We start from the raw sequence: 17,481 nt of genomic DNA, 5'->3' as shown, positions 1-17,481 counted from the left end.
CTAGTCCCAAAATGTAAAATTAAAATTTAAAGCACTGGTGTAAACTCAGGAGATTGAGGTTCACATCTTTATGAATAAATATAAAGAGCAATGGAACAGTAACAACTTTGGTTCTTAGAGTTCTACTGTTAATTTAACTTTCAATCTAATTTATATGATGATGTCCAAGATATTATGCAGTTCTGCAGTTTTCTCAACAGTGATTTAGCACCATGCTGATTTCTAGGACAAGCAACAAAGCCATAGAGTATATTTACATTTACAAATGTAATTGGAAATAAAAAAGTTACTCATATTTATTAACTCTCTTGAATATTACCATTCTTTTTTATAATTTTTTTTAAATATGAAATTTATTGTCAAATTGGTTTGCATACAACACCCAGTGCTCATCCCAACAGGTGCCCTCCTCAATACCCATCACCCACCCTCTCCTCCCTCCCACTGCTCATCAACCCTCTGTTCTCAGTTTTTAGGAGTCTCTTATGTTTTGGCTCCCTCTCTCTCTAACATTTTTTTTTTCCTTCCCCTGCCCCATGGTCTTCTGTTAAGTTTCTCAAGGTCCCCATATGAGTGAAAACATATGGTATCTGTCTTTCTCTGTATGACTTATTTCACTTAGCATAACACTCTCCAGTTCCATCCACGTTGCTACAAAGGCCATATTTCATTCTTTCTCATTGCCACATAGTATTCCATTGTGTATATAAACCACAATTTCTTTATCCGTTCATCAGTTGATGGATATTTAGGCTCTTTCCATAATTTGGCTATTGTTGAAAGTGCTGCTATAAACATTGGGGTGCAAGTGCCCCTATGCATCAGCACTCCTGTATTCCTTGGGTAAATTCTTAGCAGTACTATTGCTGGGTCATAGAGTAGACCTATTTTTAATTTTTTGAGGAACCTCCACACTGTTTTCCAGATCGGCTGCACCAGTTTGCATTCCCACCAACAGTGCAAGAGGGTTCCCGTTTCTCCATATCCTCTCCAGCATCAATAGCCTACTGATTTGTTCATTTTAGCCATTCTGACTGGTGTGAGGTGGTTATCTGAGTGTGGTTTTGATTTGTATTTCCCTGATGAGGAGCGATGTTGAGCATCTTTTCATGTGCCTGTTGGCCATCTGGATGTCTTCTTTAGAAAAGTGTCTATTCACGTTTTCTGCCCATGTTTTCACTGGATTATTTGTTTTTCTGGTGTAGAGTTTGGTGAGTTCTTTATAGATTTTGGATACTAGCCCTTTATCTGATAGGTCATTTGCAAATATCTTTTCCCATTCTGTCGGTTGCCTTTTAGTTTTGTTGCCTGTTTCCTTTGCTGTGCAGAAGCTTTTTATCTTCATGAGGTCCCAATAGTTCATTTTTGCTTTTAATTCCCTTGCCTTTGGGGATGTGTCAAGTAAGAAATTGCTGCCGCTGAGGTCAGAGGGATTTCTTCCTGTTTTCTCCTCTAGGGTTTTGATGGTTTCCTGTCTCACACTCAGGTCCTTCATCCATTTTGAGTTTATTTTGTGAATGCTGTAAGGAAGTGGTGTAGTTTCATCCTTCAGCATGTTGCTGTCCAGTTCTCCCAGCACCATTTGTTAAAAAGACTGTCTTTTTTCCATTGAATATTCTTTCCTGCTTTGTCAAAGATTAGTTGGCCATACTTTTGTGGGTCTAATTCTGGGGTTTCTATTCTATTCTGTTGGTCAATGTGTCTCTTTTTGTGCCAATACCATGCTGTCTTGATGATGACAGCTTTGTAGTAGAGGCTAAAGTCTGGGATTGTGATGCCTCCCACTTTGGTCTTCTTCAAAATTACTTTGGCTATTCGGGGTCTTTTATGGTTCCATACAAATTTTAGGATTGCTTGTTCTTGCTTCGAGAAGAATGCTGGTGCAATTTTGATTGGGATTGCACTGAATGTGTAGATAGCTTTGGTGGTATTGACATTTTAACAATATTTATTCTTCCAACCCATGAGCACGGAATGTTTTTCCATTTCTTTATATCTTCAATTTCCTTCATAAGCTTTCTATAGTTTTCAGCATACAGATCTTTTACATCTTCGGTTAGGTTTATTCCTAGGTATTTTAGGCTTCTTGGTGCAATTGTGAATGGGATCAGTTTCTGTATTTGTCTTTCTGTTGCTTCATTATTAGTGTATAAGAATGCAACTGATTTCTGTACATTGATTTTGTATCCTGCGACTTTGCTGAAATCATGTATCAGTTCTAGCAGACTTTTGGTGGAGTCTATTGAGTTTTCCATGTATAGTATCATGCCATCTGCAAAAAGTGAAACCTTGACTTCATCTTTGCCCATTTTGATGCCTTTTATTTCCTTTTGTTGTCTGTTTGCTGATGCTAGCACTTCCAACACCTATGTTAAACAACAGCGGTGAGAGTGGACATCTCTGTCGTGTTCCTGATCTCAGGGGGAAAGCTCTCAGTTTTTCCCCATTGAGGATGATATTCGCTGTGGGCTCTTCATAAATGGCTTTTATGATGTTTAAGTATGTTCCGCCTATCCCGACTTTCACAAGGGCTTTTATTAAGAAAGCATGCTGAATTTTGTCAAATGCTTTTTATGCATCGATTGACAGGATCATATGGTTCTTACCTTTTATTGATGGGATGTATCACATTGATTGATTTGTGAATGTTGAAGCAGCCCTGCAGCCCAAGAATGAATCCCACTTGACCATGGTGAATAATTCTTTTTATATGCTGGTGAATTCGATTTGCTAGTATCTTATTGAGAATTTTTGTATCCATATTCACCAGGATATTGGCCTGTAGTTCTCTTTTTTTACTGGTTTAGGAATCAAAGTAATTCTGGCTTCATAGAATGAGTCTGGAAGTTTTCCTTCCCTTTCTATTTTTTGGAAGAGCTTGAGAAGGATAGGTATTATCTCTGCTTTAAATGTCTGGTAGAATTCCCCAGGGAAGCCATCTGGTCCTGGACTCTTATTTGTTGGAAGATTTTTGATAACTGATTCAGTTTCTTTGCCAGTTATGGGTCTGTTCAAGTTTTTTATTTCTTCCTGTTTGAGTTTTGGAAGTGTGTGGGTGTTTAGGAATTTGTCCATTCCTTCCAGGTTGTCCAGTTTGTTGCCATATAATTTTTCATAGTATCCCCTGATAACTGCTTGTATTTCTGAGGGATTGGTTGTAATAATTCCATTTCCATTCAAGATTTTATCTATTTAGGTCATCTCCCTTTTCTTTTTGAGAAGCCTGACTAGAGGTTTATCAATTTTGTTTATTTTTTCAAAAAACCAACTCTTGGTTTCATTGATCTGCTCTACAGTTTTTTTAGACTGTATATTGTTTATATCTGCTCTGATCTTTATTATTTCTCTTCTTCTGCTGGGTTTGGGGTGTCTTTGCTGCTCTGCTTCTATTTCCTTTAGGTGTGCTGTTAGATTTTGTATTTGGGATTTTTCTTGTTTCTTGAGATAGGCCTGGATTGCAATGTATTTTCCTCTCAGGACTGCCTTTGCTGCATCCCAAAGCGTTTGGATTGTTGTATTTTCATTTTCGTTTGTTTCCATATATTTTTTTAATTTCTTCTCTAATTGCCTGGTTGACCCATTAATTCTTTAGTAGGATGTTCTTTAACCTCCATGCTTTTGGAGGTTTTCCAGACTTTTTCCTGTGGTTGATTTCAAGCTTCATAGCATTGTGGTCTGAAAGTATGCATGGTATGATCTCAATTCTTGTATACTTATGAAGGGCTGTTTTGTGACCCAGTATGTGATCTATCTTGGAGAATGTTCCATGTGCACTTGAGAAGAAAGTATATTCTGTTGCTTTGGGATGCAGAGTTCTAAATATATCTGTCAAGTCCATCTGATCCAATGTATCATTCAGGGCCCTTGTTTCTTTATTGACCGTGTGTCTAGATGATCTATCCATTTCTGTAAGTGGGGTGTTAAAGTCCCCTGCAATTACCACGTTCTTATCAATAAGGTTGCTTATGTTTGTGAGTAATTGTTTTATATATTTGGGGGCTCCTGTATTTGGCGCATAGACATTTATAATTGTTAGTTCTTCTTGATGGATAGACCCTGTAATTATTATATAATGTCCTTCTTCATCTCTTGTTACAGCCTTTAAAGTCTAGTTTGTCTGATATAGGTATGGCTATTCCAGCTTTCTTTTGACTTCCAGTAGTATGATAGATAGTTCTCCATCCCCTCACTTTCAATCCTAAGGTGTCCTCAGGTCTAAACTGAGTCTCTTGTAGACAGCAAACAGATGGGTCTTGTTTTTTTATCCATTCTGATACCCTATGCCTTTTGGTTGGCGCATTTAGTCTATTTACATTCAGTGTTATTATAGAAAGATATGGGTTTAGAGTCATTGTGATGTCCGTAGGTTTCATGCTTGTAGCGATGTCTCTGGTACTTTGTCTCACAGGATCCCCCTGAGGATCTCTTGTAGGGCTCGTTTATTGGTGACGAATTCCTTCAGTTTTTGTTTGTTTGGGAAGACCTTTAGCTCTCCTTCTATTCTAGATGACAGATTTGCTGGGTAAAGGATTCTCGGCTGCATATTTTTGTGTTCATCACATTGAAGATTTCCTGCCATTCCTTTCTGGCCTGCCAAGTTTCAGTAGATAGGTCTGTCACTAGTTTTATCGGTCTCCCTTTATACGTTAGAGCGTGTTTATCCTTAGCTGCTTTCAGAATTTTCTCTTTATCCTTGTATCTTGCCAGTTTCACTATGATATGCTGTGCAGAAGATGGATTCAAGTTACGTCTGAAGGGAGTTCTCTGTGCCTCTTGGATTTCAATGCCTTTTTCCTTCCCCAGATCAGGGAAGTTCTCATCTATGATTTGTTCAAGTACACCTTCAGCCCCTTTCTCTCTCTCTTCCTCTTTTGGAATTCCTATTATACAGATATTGTTCCATTTCATTGCATCACTTAGTTCTCTAATTCTCCCCTCAAACTCCTGGATTTTTTTTATCTCTCTTTTTCTCAGCTTCCTCTTTTTCCATAATTTTATGTTCTAATTCACCTATTTTCTCCTCTGCCTCTTCAATCTGAGCCGTGGTTGCCTCCATTTTTATTTTGCACCTCATTTATAGCATTTTTTAGCTCTCATGACTATTTCTTAGTCCCTTGATCTCTGTAGCAATAGATTCTTTGTTGTCCTCTATACTTTTCTCAAGCCCAGCTATTAATTTTATGACTATTATTGTAAATTCACGTTCTGTTATATTGCTTAAATCGTTTTTGATCAATTCGTTAGATGTCCCTACTTCCTGGAGTTTTGTTGAGGAGAATTCTTCCGTTTTGTCATTTTGGATAGTCCCTGGGGTGGCGCAGAACTGCAGGGCACTTCCCCTGTGCTGTCTGGAGTAACTTGTGTTGGTGGGTGGGGCCGCAGTCCGACCTGATGTCTGTCCCCAGCCCACCGCTGGGGCCACAGTCAGACTGGTGTGTACCTTGTCTTCCCCTCTCCCAGGGGCAGGACTCACTGTGGAGTGGTGTGGCCCCGTCTGGGCTACTTGCACACTGCCAGGCTTGTGGTGCTGCTTTGATGGGAACTGGCCTATTAGCCAGGGTGGATTGGCAAGGTGCACAGGGGCGGGAGGGGCAGACTTAGGTCACTTTGCCCATGGTGGTCCCCTGTAGGAGGGGCCCTGAAGCACCGGGAGGGAGGCAGGCTGACCCGTCGGAGGGATGGATCCACAGGAGCCCAGTGTTGGGTGTTTGTGTGGTGCAAGCACGTTCGGTGACAGTAACTGGTTCCCTCTGGGATTTTGGGTGGGGTATGGGAGAGGGAGATGGCGCTTCCCAGTGCCTTTGTTCCCTGCCAAATGAGCTCTGTCTTCTGGGGCTCAACACCTCTCCCTCCCGCTCTCTGAGCAAGGCTGTTGACTTATAATATTCCAGATGTTAAGTCCCACTGGCTGTCAGAACTCACCCAGTCCGGCCCCTCTGCTTTTGCAAGCCAGACTCGGGGTTCTGTCTTGCCTGGCGGGCTGCCCCTCCACCGCCCCGGCTCCCTCCCGCCAGTCCGTGTAGCATGCACCGCCTCTCCACCCTTCCTACCCTCTTCCGTGGGCCTCTTGTCTATGCTTGGCTCCTGAGAGTCCATTCTACTAGTCTTCCAGCGGTTTTCTGGGTTATTTAGGCAGATGTAGGTGGAATCTAAGCCTTGAATATTACTATTCTTTCTGACGTCTACATTTTTCATTTATTGAACATCAATTATTGCAAGATATTCTATGATAATAGGGTTATGTCAAATAGATCATATGGCAAATTATTTTTTTAAAAATAGTACTTATTAAAAATATGAAAATATTAATGGGAATTCTGCAATTAGAAGCTCCAGTCAAGAAAACAAGGTATTGACTTCCAATTGCTTTCATAATTACATAGCTGGAATGTCTACCAAAAAAAATCCCAAATTTAAAAAAAAGTTAGTATCAAATTTTTTTCATTTCCAAGAGAAGCTTTCTTTCCTTACTTGGGAAGTGTGCAGATAGGTGGTTTGGATCGAATGATTTCCTTGTTGACAAGCTCCTTCTCCAAGTCACCTCCAGCTAAACACCAAAGGTAATATACTTCTTCAATAGATCTTTCTGCCAGGTAATCACTGTTTACATCTATTAATGGCAAATGGAAAAGAATCATAGCTCTCACACTTTCTGTTTTTATTAAAAGGCAACAGGCAATAATAGCTGACATTCTCAACAAATACTAATTGAAGAACACAGTATGAGTCCCTTTAGAAGATTCATACTATACAATGCACAAAGGATGAAATGTACATTGAATGTACATTCAGTTACTCTGAGAAGAAGAGTGGAATTTTTACCTTCTATATCAGAGATATATGGGATATATATTCCATACATGTATCAGATATATCGGGCTCTATGGGAAAGGGATACAGGCCAAAAAAGGCAACTTGTGTGGGTAACTAACACAAACTATCCCATCCTTCGTATCTTAAGCCAACAGCTGCCTCTTCTGAAGAGCTTTTCTTGATGTCTCAAGCAGGATATGATTCCACTGTACTATGTGCATACTGACCCTTATTAATAATAGTAAATAAATGTTTATCTGCCTCTCCATTTGGTATGAATGTTATATGGTGGTGGGGTGCCTGAATGGCTCAGTCAGTTAAGTGTCCGACCTCAGCTCAGGTCATGATCTCATGGTTCATGAATTTGAGCCCTGCATTGGGCTCTCTGCAGTCAACATGGAGCCCGCTTCAGATCCTCTGTCCCCCTCTTTCTCTGCCCCTGCTCCACTCATTTTCTCTCTCTCTGAAAATAAATAAACTTAAAAAAAATGCTACGTGAATAGCAGTTATATAACTATAATATACACATATATAATTATATATATATTTGATAAACATAAAACTGAAAATACAGTAAGGATACTTCCTTTAAAAATAAGGCTTATATTATTTTCTGTCTTATCTATCATTACCTTTACACAGCTGGCTGATATCCTCAGGCAGAGTTAAATCAGCACATCTTAGAGAAGATGAAAACAGACTGGCAGGTTTGGTAAAGGGAGTATATAAAGGTGACACTTCACTGAATACCTTATCCTGCATTAATTCATCTGCAGTTGGCCTTGAGAAAAATTTAAAACACAGACTATGAATGAAGTCATTAAAAATCTGCTAGAATAATGGCACACATTCAAGAGGATGTTTTAAAAAGTTAAAGGAATAGTTAAAAGTCTTAAATACATCATAAGTAAAGAAAATAATAATAAAACTCTCCTTAGCAGAATCTTGATGTATACTTTTATATAAAAAGTGACTATAAGTAAATGCTGAATTTTCCCCCATATTGTGCTTTTTGTACCTTATGATCTATCAAAGATTATATACGAGCTTCTCCATTTTTTACTTTTATCTTGACTATTATGTGCTTCCTTTACTGAGTATCTTAATTAAAATTCTAAACTAATAATCATCTAAACTAATAATTTTTCTCCTTTTATTAATATACATTAGAGCCATAGCTAATAGTTATGATACTAATATCAATTTTGTATTCCTATATGTATGCAAATATTCTCATTTAATCCATTAGTATAATAACTAATAAAAAACCACAACTACTTATACATCAGGGGCATTTGGGTGGCTCAGTCGGTTGAATGTTCGACTCTTGATTTTGGCTCAGGTCATGATTTCACACTCATGAGATCGACTCCTGCATCAGGCTCTGTGCTGGGTGTGGAGCCTGCCTAAGATTTGCTCTATCTCTCTCCCTCTCTCTCTCTCCCTCCCCATTCTCTCTCTCTTAAAAAAAAAATAAAATAAAATAAAAATAAAAAAGAAAAGAAAAGAAAAGAAAAGAAAAGAAAAAGAAAGAAAAAACCCACAACTATTTATATATTCAAGATCTCAGTATAATCTCAAAGTCTTAGTAATAATATCAACCTCTTGGAAGGGTGGAAGGTGAGACACTTCTTCAAAAGATCTATCACATTTTCAGGAAGGTCCTGGTAAATAAAAAGAGAAAAGAATTATTTAAAATGACCCATTTAAAAAATACATTTTACTCAAATGTTTACTCTTCTAGAGCACTTTGAGTTTTTCTAAATTGTCTTTATTTGGACTTTATACTAATTTACATTAGATTGTCACTCTATAAAAAAGCAAATTATCTGAAAAGAAATACATATAGCTTTAAAATAGTTTGCTGTTAGATCCCAAGTATACAGAATACATCAATTTTCAATAACGGATTAATGCCAAACCTTTATAATGTCCAGACAACCATGTTCTTCAGCCAGAACTATTATAGTGTCATCTACGCAATCTATAACACAAAAAAATTGTATGAATTAATGCTGCTTTTCTTATCTATCAGATTAAATGGGAACTGAACTCTAATGGTTTTTTAAAAAATGTGTTATGCAGTTTTGGAACTTGGAATATTAAGAAGCTTGTGACTTTGTCCTTACATGTTTCCTTACAGGTTTTGATAAAAATACTTTAAACACTAAATATTAACTGAATTACAGATACTGAAAGATAGTGGCTTAAAAAGTGAAATAAAGCAGTGATTCAAAATGAAGATTCTCATGTTCTCTCTCTCTTGCTCTCTTCTCCCTGTACATGTAATATACATATATTTATATTTATATTTATATTTATATTTATATTTATATACACACACATATTACTCTTTTGTATATATACAATTTGGAGAATGTACACACATCTCTAAGGATTTATAGTACAAATTTTTACAATCCCTATCAAAATACCTACAGCATTTTTCACAGAACTAGAACAAATAATCCTAAAATCTGTATGGAGCTACATAAGACCCTGAATAGTCAAAACAATCTGAAAAAAGAAGAAAAAACCTAGGGGGTGTCATAATCCTAGATTTCAAGATTTCATTTTTTTTTGTAGTAACAAAGCTGTAGTAATCAAAACAATATGATACTGGCACAAAAACAGACACATATCAGTGAAAAAGAATAGAGAGCCCAGAAATAAACTCATGCTTACATGGCCCATTAGTCTTTGACAAAGGAGGCAAGAATATGAAATGGGAAAAAATGTTGGGAAAACTGGACAGCTAAATGCAAAAGAATGAAACGGGACCACTTTCTCACACCATACAGAAAAATAAACTAAAACCAGATTAATGACCTAAATGTGAGACCTGAAACCATAAAAATTGTAGAAGAGAAGATAGGCAGGAATTTCTGTGACATAGGCTGAAGCACATCTTTCTAGATATGTCTCCTGAGGCAAGGGAAACAAAAGCCAAAATAAACTATTGGGACACTACATTAAAATAAAAAGCTCTGCACAGTGAAGGAAGTAATTAACAAAAATAAAAGATAATCTATTGAATGGGTGAAGATATTTGCAAATGATCTATCTGATAAAGGGTTAGTATCCAAAACATATAAAGAACTTACACAAATCTTGGATCACTATATTGTATGCCTGAAACTAATATACCCTGTATGTTAACTATCCTGGAATTTAAGTAAAATAAAATAATTAAAAAAAGAACTTATACAATTCAACACCAAAAAAAAAAAATAATAATCCAATTAGAAAACTGGGGAGAAGACATGAACAGACATTTCTTCAAGAAGACATACAGATGGCCAATGGAGACACAAGAAAAATGCTCAATATCACTGTTATCAGGGAAATACAAAGCAAAACCACAATGAGGTATTACTGCATACCAGTCAGAATGGCTAAAATCAAAATCAGAAGAAACAAGTGTTGGCAAAGATGTGGAAAAAAGGAACTCTTGTGCACTGTTGGTACAATGCAAACTGGTACAGCCACTGTGGAAAACAGCATGAAGGTTTCTCAGAAAATTAAAAATAAAAGTACCATATGATTTAGTAATCCCAGTATTGGGTATTTACCCAAAGAATATGAAAACGCTAATTCAAAAAAATATATGCAGCCCTATCTTATTGCGGTATTATTTATAAGAGCCAGATTACGGATGCAGCCCAAGTGTCCATCAATAAATGAATGGATAACAAAGATGTGGTGTATATACACACAATGTAATATTACTTAGCCATAAAAAAGAATGGAATCTTGCCATTTGCCACAATGTGGATGGATCTAGAGAATACAATGCTATGTGAAACAAGTCAAAGAAAGACAAATACCATGATTTCACTCATATGTAGAATTTAAGAAACCAAACAAATGAAGAAAAAAAAGAGACAAGTAAAACAAAATAGAACAGACTCTTAGTATAGAGAACAGACTGATGGTTCCCAGAGGGGAATTAATGCTGCTTTTCTTATCTATCAGATTAACTGGGAACTGAACTCTGATAATTACCAGAGGGGAGGTAGGTGGGAGGATAGATGAAAACAGAGGAAAAGGATTAAGAGTATATTTATCATGATGAGCACTGAGTAATATACAGTATTGCTTAATCACTATATTGTATACCTGAAACAGTTTAACACTGTATGTTAACTACACTGGACTTAAAAAAAAAATAATAATAATAGAGTTCAGGGCACCTGAGTGGCTCAGTCAGTTAAGTGCCTGGCTCTTGATTTCACTCAGGTCATGATCTCACAGTTCAGTCTGTGGGATCCAGCCCTGCATCAGACTCCATGCTGTCAGGGTGGAGTCTGCTTGGGATTCTCTCTCTTCCTCTCTCTCTGCCCCTCCCCTATTTGCATGTGTGCTCCTGCTCTCTCTCAAAATACAAATAAACATTAAATATATATTAAAAAATAATAAAGTATAAGTTTAGTTTGTAGACCATATTAAGAAATCTCTAAGACTCTTTAATAGTCTTATTATCAATTGTTTAAATTAAATGTTGTAAATATGGTAAAATTTAATGCAGTTATATTTATAATTCATTATTATTCAATATTTATTAACACTTTTCTATATATATATTCTTACTTACAAACCCTATTAACCTGGACAGCAATCTGTCACTCTTTCATATAAAGTGCTCTATCACTGTTTTTCTCTCCTTTATTACCACACATGCTTAATTTATTCCACTCTAAAATAGATTACATAAATTTTTGTAAACTTGAATTAAAACATTAGGATCTAATATACATGTAAAATAAATGAGCTTGTTAAAAGAAAAAATAAACATTCTTCCCAGTCATTATTCACACATGATTCATCAAACAGAAAGCTCAAAATTTAAGATATATTATCAGAAGGTAAATTGCTACAGAGAAGTATAACTTTATATTCTCATTTTTTGATTTCACAACTTAGTTTACTTGGCTAGATCACGAAGCTAAGATAATATCTATCTACATTATAATTCCGTAATGAATAAGGAAAACACTAAAATATTTCAGAAAGCACTTCTTAAGTTTGTACTGTTAATGCTTGCCACTGATCATTAGAAAATTTAAAAAGTCAGGATATTTCAGTGTATTCACTATTTTAGAACACATTATTGTGTATGCTTACTAAAAGTCACAAAAGATAATATTTATATTTGAAAAATAATCCATTGTGAGACACTTACCTAATGTAAGCAAAAATTTTAGTCTTTCAGAAATATCCAAGCTTTGAAATAATTTTCTTCCCTAAATAAAATAGGAAAAGAAATTTGAAGAAATTTGTGTGAACATTTACATCATTCTTCAGGAAGGTATTTTTTTTTCCCCAGAGCTGAAAATGATTTTCTCAGGTACCTCTTTTTCTCTTCAGAGGTTTTATTTGACTTTTAGATTTTAGAGTTAGCTCCATTAAAGAAGAATCATTGGTTTAACATTTAAACATTTCACATATCTAAGGATCAATTACATTCTTATTTGGTCTGAAGCATTCCTCATTTTAGAGACCTACATATACCTGGTTGTCTAGAGAGACTCCAGGACACAGGGAGTCTTATTTGATTAAGAGACCAAGATGGCCCCTTGGAAAGAGACACATCCTTACATTTACCTAACTAATTCTTACTTATATATCATATGAAATCCAGGTAATCTGTTGTCTCCATTAAGAAACATTCCATGATATTCCTTCCTCCCACAATGAATTAGACAACCATCCTTTGTGCTCCCATAGCACCTGGTACATTTATTTTAAGACACATACATTGTATTTTAGTTGTTTTCTTATTAGTCAGCTTCGGGGGGGGGGGTTGGGGGGGCTGCTTGACATAGTCTGAAATCACTTAAAACTTCAACAATTATGTATTGAGCATTTGTGTGCCAAATTGGACTTTCAACCACAAGTTATATAACTTGGGCAAATTACTCAACCACTTTAAGTTTTACTTTTCTCATTTATAAAACTGGAATATTAACTGTATATGATACACAGGTTGCAATGAGGATTATACAATGTATGAAAAAGTGCTTGGCATTTATTGCACACAGAAATGCCTTCATAAATGTTGGTAATTATGTTTCCTTTATCATAAACAAATTAAACTTATAGGATTCTTTAAGTAGACTTAGAGGGAAAGGCTTACAGGGTGCCTGGGTAGCTCAGTTGGTTGAACATCCGACTATTGATTTCAGCTCAGGTCATGATCTCACAGTCATGAGATTGAACTCCACACTGGGCTCAGCGCTGAGTGAGGAGCCTGCTTGGGATTCTCTCTCTCCTCTCTCTCTCTGCCCTTTCCCTGCTTGCGCACTCTCTCTCTCTCTCTCAAAATAAACAAATAAACATTTTAAAAAAGGAAGAAAAGGCTTAAGAATATACCTTGGTCTTTATGTGGAGGAAAAAAAAAACTTCTTTTTTAAGAAAGAGCAAAAACTTTGTTAAACATTTATGAAATTAGAACTACAGGTGGAGAGATCATTGAAAGAAAAAGTTGCCATTCCTGTCTCAATTTCTTATACTACTATCTTATTAATCTTCTAGATATGCAGGTTTGACTTTATCAATATCTTATTTAAAAACTTTAAATGGTCCTCCATACCGTATATAACTAAATATAAACTTCTCAATTCAGCAATCAAAGTCTTCTAGGATATGGCTCCAATATATCTTTTAAATCTAAGTGCTTACTATTTATCTATGTATGATGAACACACACACACACACACACACACACACACACACACACACACACACACACATACATGAAGCAGTTCAATTTGATTACTTGCAATACGGTGAGCACACTCTGCCTGTTCAGGCATACAGACTCTGACTCAGGTTATTTCCCTACCAGTAGTTTTTTTTCTTCATGGCTATTAAATTTTTGTATATATCCTTTATTTCATTCCCACTCCTGAATGTTAATTTTGTGAATTAAAGAATTCAAAATTCAAATTACTTCTCTCAGCACTTTGATGGCATTATGCCACTGCTTTCTTACTTCCAAGCTACTAAGAAGTTTAATGCCAATCTCATTCTTGGTAGGTAGTATGTCTTTTCTCTCCAACACATTTGAAGATTTTCTCATTAACAGTGATAAAGACATCAGAGCTTAGTGAAGGAAGCTTGGTGTGTTAGTTAAGAGTACAGCTTTGCATATAGTTGATGGGTACAAATTTGCTCAAGTACTTACTATTGTGTAACTAGGACAGGTTGCTTAATTTCTTTGTACCTCAATTTCCTGATCTGTAAACTAAAGATAATAATTAAATTTTATAAGACTGGTGTGAGTATTGACTAAAATAATAGATGTAAAGAGATTAGAAAAGTACCTGATTCTTGAAAAGTTCTCCATAAATGTTACTTATTATTTCATTATTGGTTATTCTAAAAGTAGAGTATATGATTTCAAGGTATTTGTTTTTGTTTTTTTTTGTTGTTGTATGTTGTGATTTTTTTTTTCCCATTTGCCCTGCAAGGTAATTAGTGGGTTCTTTGAAACCAAGGGCTTTAGTCTTGGTTTCTAATACAACTATATAACAAATATTAGAACATCTGGATCTATCTTCCCTGTCTTTTAAAATTTCTACAGGGCGCCTGGGTGGCCTGAGTCGGTTAAGTGGCCAACTTCGGCTCAAGTCATGATCTCACGGTCCGTGGGTTCGAGCCCCGCTTCGGGCTCTGTGCTGACAGCTCAGAGCCTGGAACCTGTTTCAGATTGTGTCTCCCTCTCTCTGACCCTCCCCCGTTCATGCTCTGTCTCTCTCTGTCTCAAAAATAAATAAACATTAAAAAAATTAAATTTCTTTTATATTTTCAACTTCCTTATTTCTTTGTGACATATTCTGGGAGAATTACTCAGCTTCATCTTCTTTTTTTAAAAAAAATTTTTTTTTCAACGTTTATTTATTTTTGGGACAGAGAGAGACAGATGGCGAACGGGGGAGGGGCAGAGAGAGAGGGAGACACAGAATTGGAAACAGGCTCCAGGCTCCGAGCCATCAGCCCAGAGCCCGACGCGGGGCTCGAACTCCCGGACCGCGAGATCGTGACCTGGCTGCAGTCGGACGCTTAACCGACTGCGCCACCCAGGCGCCCCACTCAGCTTCATCTTCTATGTTCAGTGTGTCTCGTTTCTTATGATCCATCTCTTTAGTTCTTTATTTCAATAGTTACATTTTTTTTTCCTTAAAACCCTTAACTGGTTCTTGTTCTTTTCAGCAAATGTTCTTGACTCAGAGTTTCTATAATTGTGTCACAAATGGCATTGTTTTCTTTATCTCCTAAAAAACATGTACATTTATTTTAAAGTCCTTTCAATGGTGTAAATTCTTCTTGTTGCTTCTTTTTTATTGTAGATGTATGTATTTATTGCATGTATCATATTGTAGATGTATTGTTTTAGGTGTTTGGTATTTCTTAGAAATGTTCTCACCTCTTAATACAAATTTTCCTATACATCTTTTGGACTATGGAAACTTCTGGGTGGCACAGTGGCTGTATTGCCTTTCTGGTGATACGGTAAGAGCTTCCTAGCAAAACGGCTTTGGTATAGCCTCTCATCTATTTCCTAGGATTTTTAGCATACCAAAAGTTCCCTTTTTAGTTGTTAGTGTCAATTTATATCTTAATATTTTATATCAATTCTAAAGGTTTGATGAAGTAGGAAGATTTAAGCGTATATTCAGTATGCCATTCTAAAACTAGACTGTGTAAACGTAAGTATCACTTAAAATGTCATGAAGTCCCCATTATGAAATGAATATTTCCTTTCTTGGAATTCACATAGCTTTTCTGAGTTTATCTTCTAAGTTTATGGATTTGAATTAAATTATAAGCTTCTTGACAATGTGTCTTAAACACAGTTTATCTCTTGCTGCATTTGTCATGATGCTATACACACAGTAAATACTCATCTACATTTGTTGAACTGAATTACTCACAGGACATATACCCTGATCATTAATACAGAGTTTAGATATAGGTTACGTAATAAAAAGGAAAAGTTGTACATTTCAAATTTACACTTCCATATACTTCACATTCACATTTCAGTAAGATTTTTCATTTAGGCTATGACTTTTTAAAAAGTTTTTTAATGTTTATTTATTTTTGAGAGAGAGACAGAGTGTGAGTGGGTAAGGGGCAGAGAGAGGGAGACACAGAATCCAAAGGAGGCTCCAGGCTCTGAGCTGTCAGCACAGCGCGTGATGCGGGGCTCAAACTCACGAACCACGAGATCATGACCTGAGCCGAAGTCGAATGCTTAACCAACTGAGCCACCCAGGTGCCCCTAGGCTATGATTTTAAACAAAAATGAGATTTATCATTATTTCATACCAATGAAAAGTAAAATGGTCTAGACAGAGAATAGCAAAGAATCAGAAAATCTGGTATTTTCCCTTAGAAAAAGCTGTGCCAACAGGTAAACTACCATGTTATTATGAATATTATGATTTTAATCATAAAATATTTTTCTTAATCATAAAATATTGTAATATCATAATAAAAGATAACATCCAGGGACCATTTGCTATATAACATACTATACTAAGTACTTTATATATATGTATTATTTCATTTTTCCAACAATTATACAGTATAGATGAAAAATTTCTGCTTCTAAAGATCTCATTGTCCAAGTAAAGTAGGCACATGTGACACATGTCATAATAGAAGAGCAAAGAAGATAAGGACCTAATGCTGGTAGTTATTTGGAAGCAGGATTGACAGATTGTTAGTTGTTCCTCCAAAATTATTTTCATCTTGGCCATGACAGGCTGTTTTTTTGTCCCTCTAAATTCATTCTCATCTTCTTCCTCAATATTTATGTGTCCAGCTAAAGACTACATTTCTTAATGTCCCTTATACCTATAACGTAGCCACTTAAGTAAACTGTCACCAATGAAAAGTAGAGTTGATATCTGCACTTTTAGATCATTGTTTTTAAAAATTATTTTTCATGTTTATTTATTTATTTTGAGAGAAAGAACATGAGCAGGAGAGGGGCAGAGAGAGAGGAAGAGGGAGAATCGCAAGCAGGCTCAGCACTGTCAGTGCGGAGCCCAATGCAGGGCTTGATTTCATGAACCATGAGATCATGACCTGAGCCAAAATCAAAAGCTGGATTCTCAATGACTGAGACACCCAGGTACCCAGATCATCTTCTTAAAGACAGTACCATGAACTCACTCCCCTCCTTCCCTATGGCTAAACATGGTGATAAAGAAATCGGCTTTGGAAACCAGACATTTGAGATTGACAGAGCCAAATTCTGGATTTCTGCATGATGTGGAGTGTTACAAGAGGCAGAAAAACACCTATGTTCTCTAAGCTACTATATTTTTAAGTTCTTTCTTTTTAATATCAGCTTAGTCTTTGCCCTAATAAATAAAGAGGGTATCTAGGAAAGGTCTCATAAAACATAAGTCCACTACAAAGTGAGTCTTCTAGAAAATATAAGAGAACAGGAGAGAAGAAGGTATTTAGGGAAGAAAGAATACCACAGAATGGAGAGAGAGTATGCAAAGAGTATAAGCAGCTTTAGAGTAAACATTTCTGGAACTGTTTAATTTTTTACACTTAGTATGGTGTAAGTTTTTTCATACTTAGCAAAAGTACAAAACAAACACTTCTAAAGATACCAAAATATATGCAAATAAATTGTCAAACAAG

At 36.1% G+C, this 17,481-nt stretch overlaps 1 protein-coding gene across 9 annotated transcripts in view; it reads right to left on the bottom strand.

Moving 5' to 3' along the window:
- Positions 1 to 17,481, bottom strand: part of TBCK (TBC1 domain containing kinase) — a 228,105-nt gene that overhangs the window by 140,245 nt on the left and 70,379 nt on the right. For all 9 annotated transcript variants that reach the window (XM_045056031.1, XM_023252881.2, XM_023252880.2 and 6 more), the window contains 5 exons: positions 11,996 to 12,056; positions 8,736 to 8,797; positions 8,416 to 8,477; positions 7,446 to 7,594; positions 6,472 to 6,610 (listed from right to left, as the gene is read on the bottom strand). In XM_045056031.1, the coding sequence (XP_044911966.1) occupies positions 6,472 to 6,610; positions 7,446 to 7,594; positions 8,416 to 8,477; positions 8,736 to 8,797; positions 11,996 to 12,056 (473 nt within the window). The remainder of the gene's footprint in view (positions 1 to 6,471; positions 6,611 to 7,445; positions 7,595 to 8,415; positions 8,478 to 8,735; positions 8,798 to 11,995; positions 12,057 to 17,481) is intronic.

Source organism: Felis catus, chromosome B1, assembly GCF_018350175.1.
Source record: "Felis catus isolate Fca126 chromosome B1, F.catus_Fca126_mat1.0, whole genome shotgun sequence".
NCBI lineage: Eukaryota > Metazoa > Chordata > Mammalia > Carnivora > Felidae > Felis > Felis catus.
The sequence above is the reverse complement of the archived record's forward strand: the minus strand, read 5'-3'. Positions and strand labels throughout refer to the sequence as shown.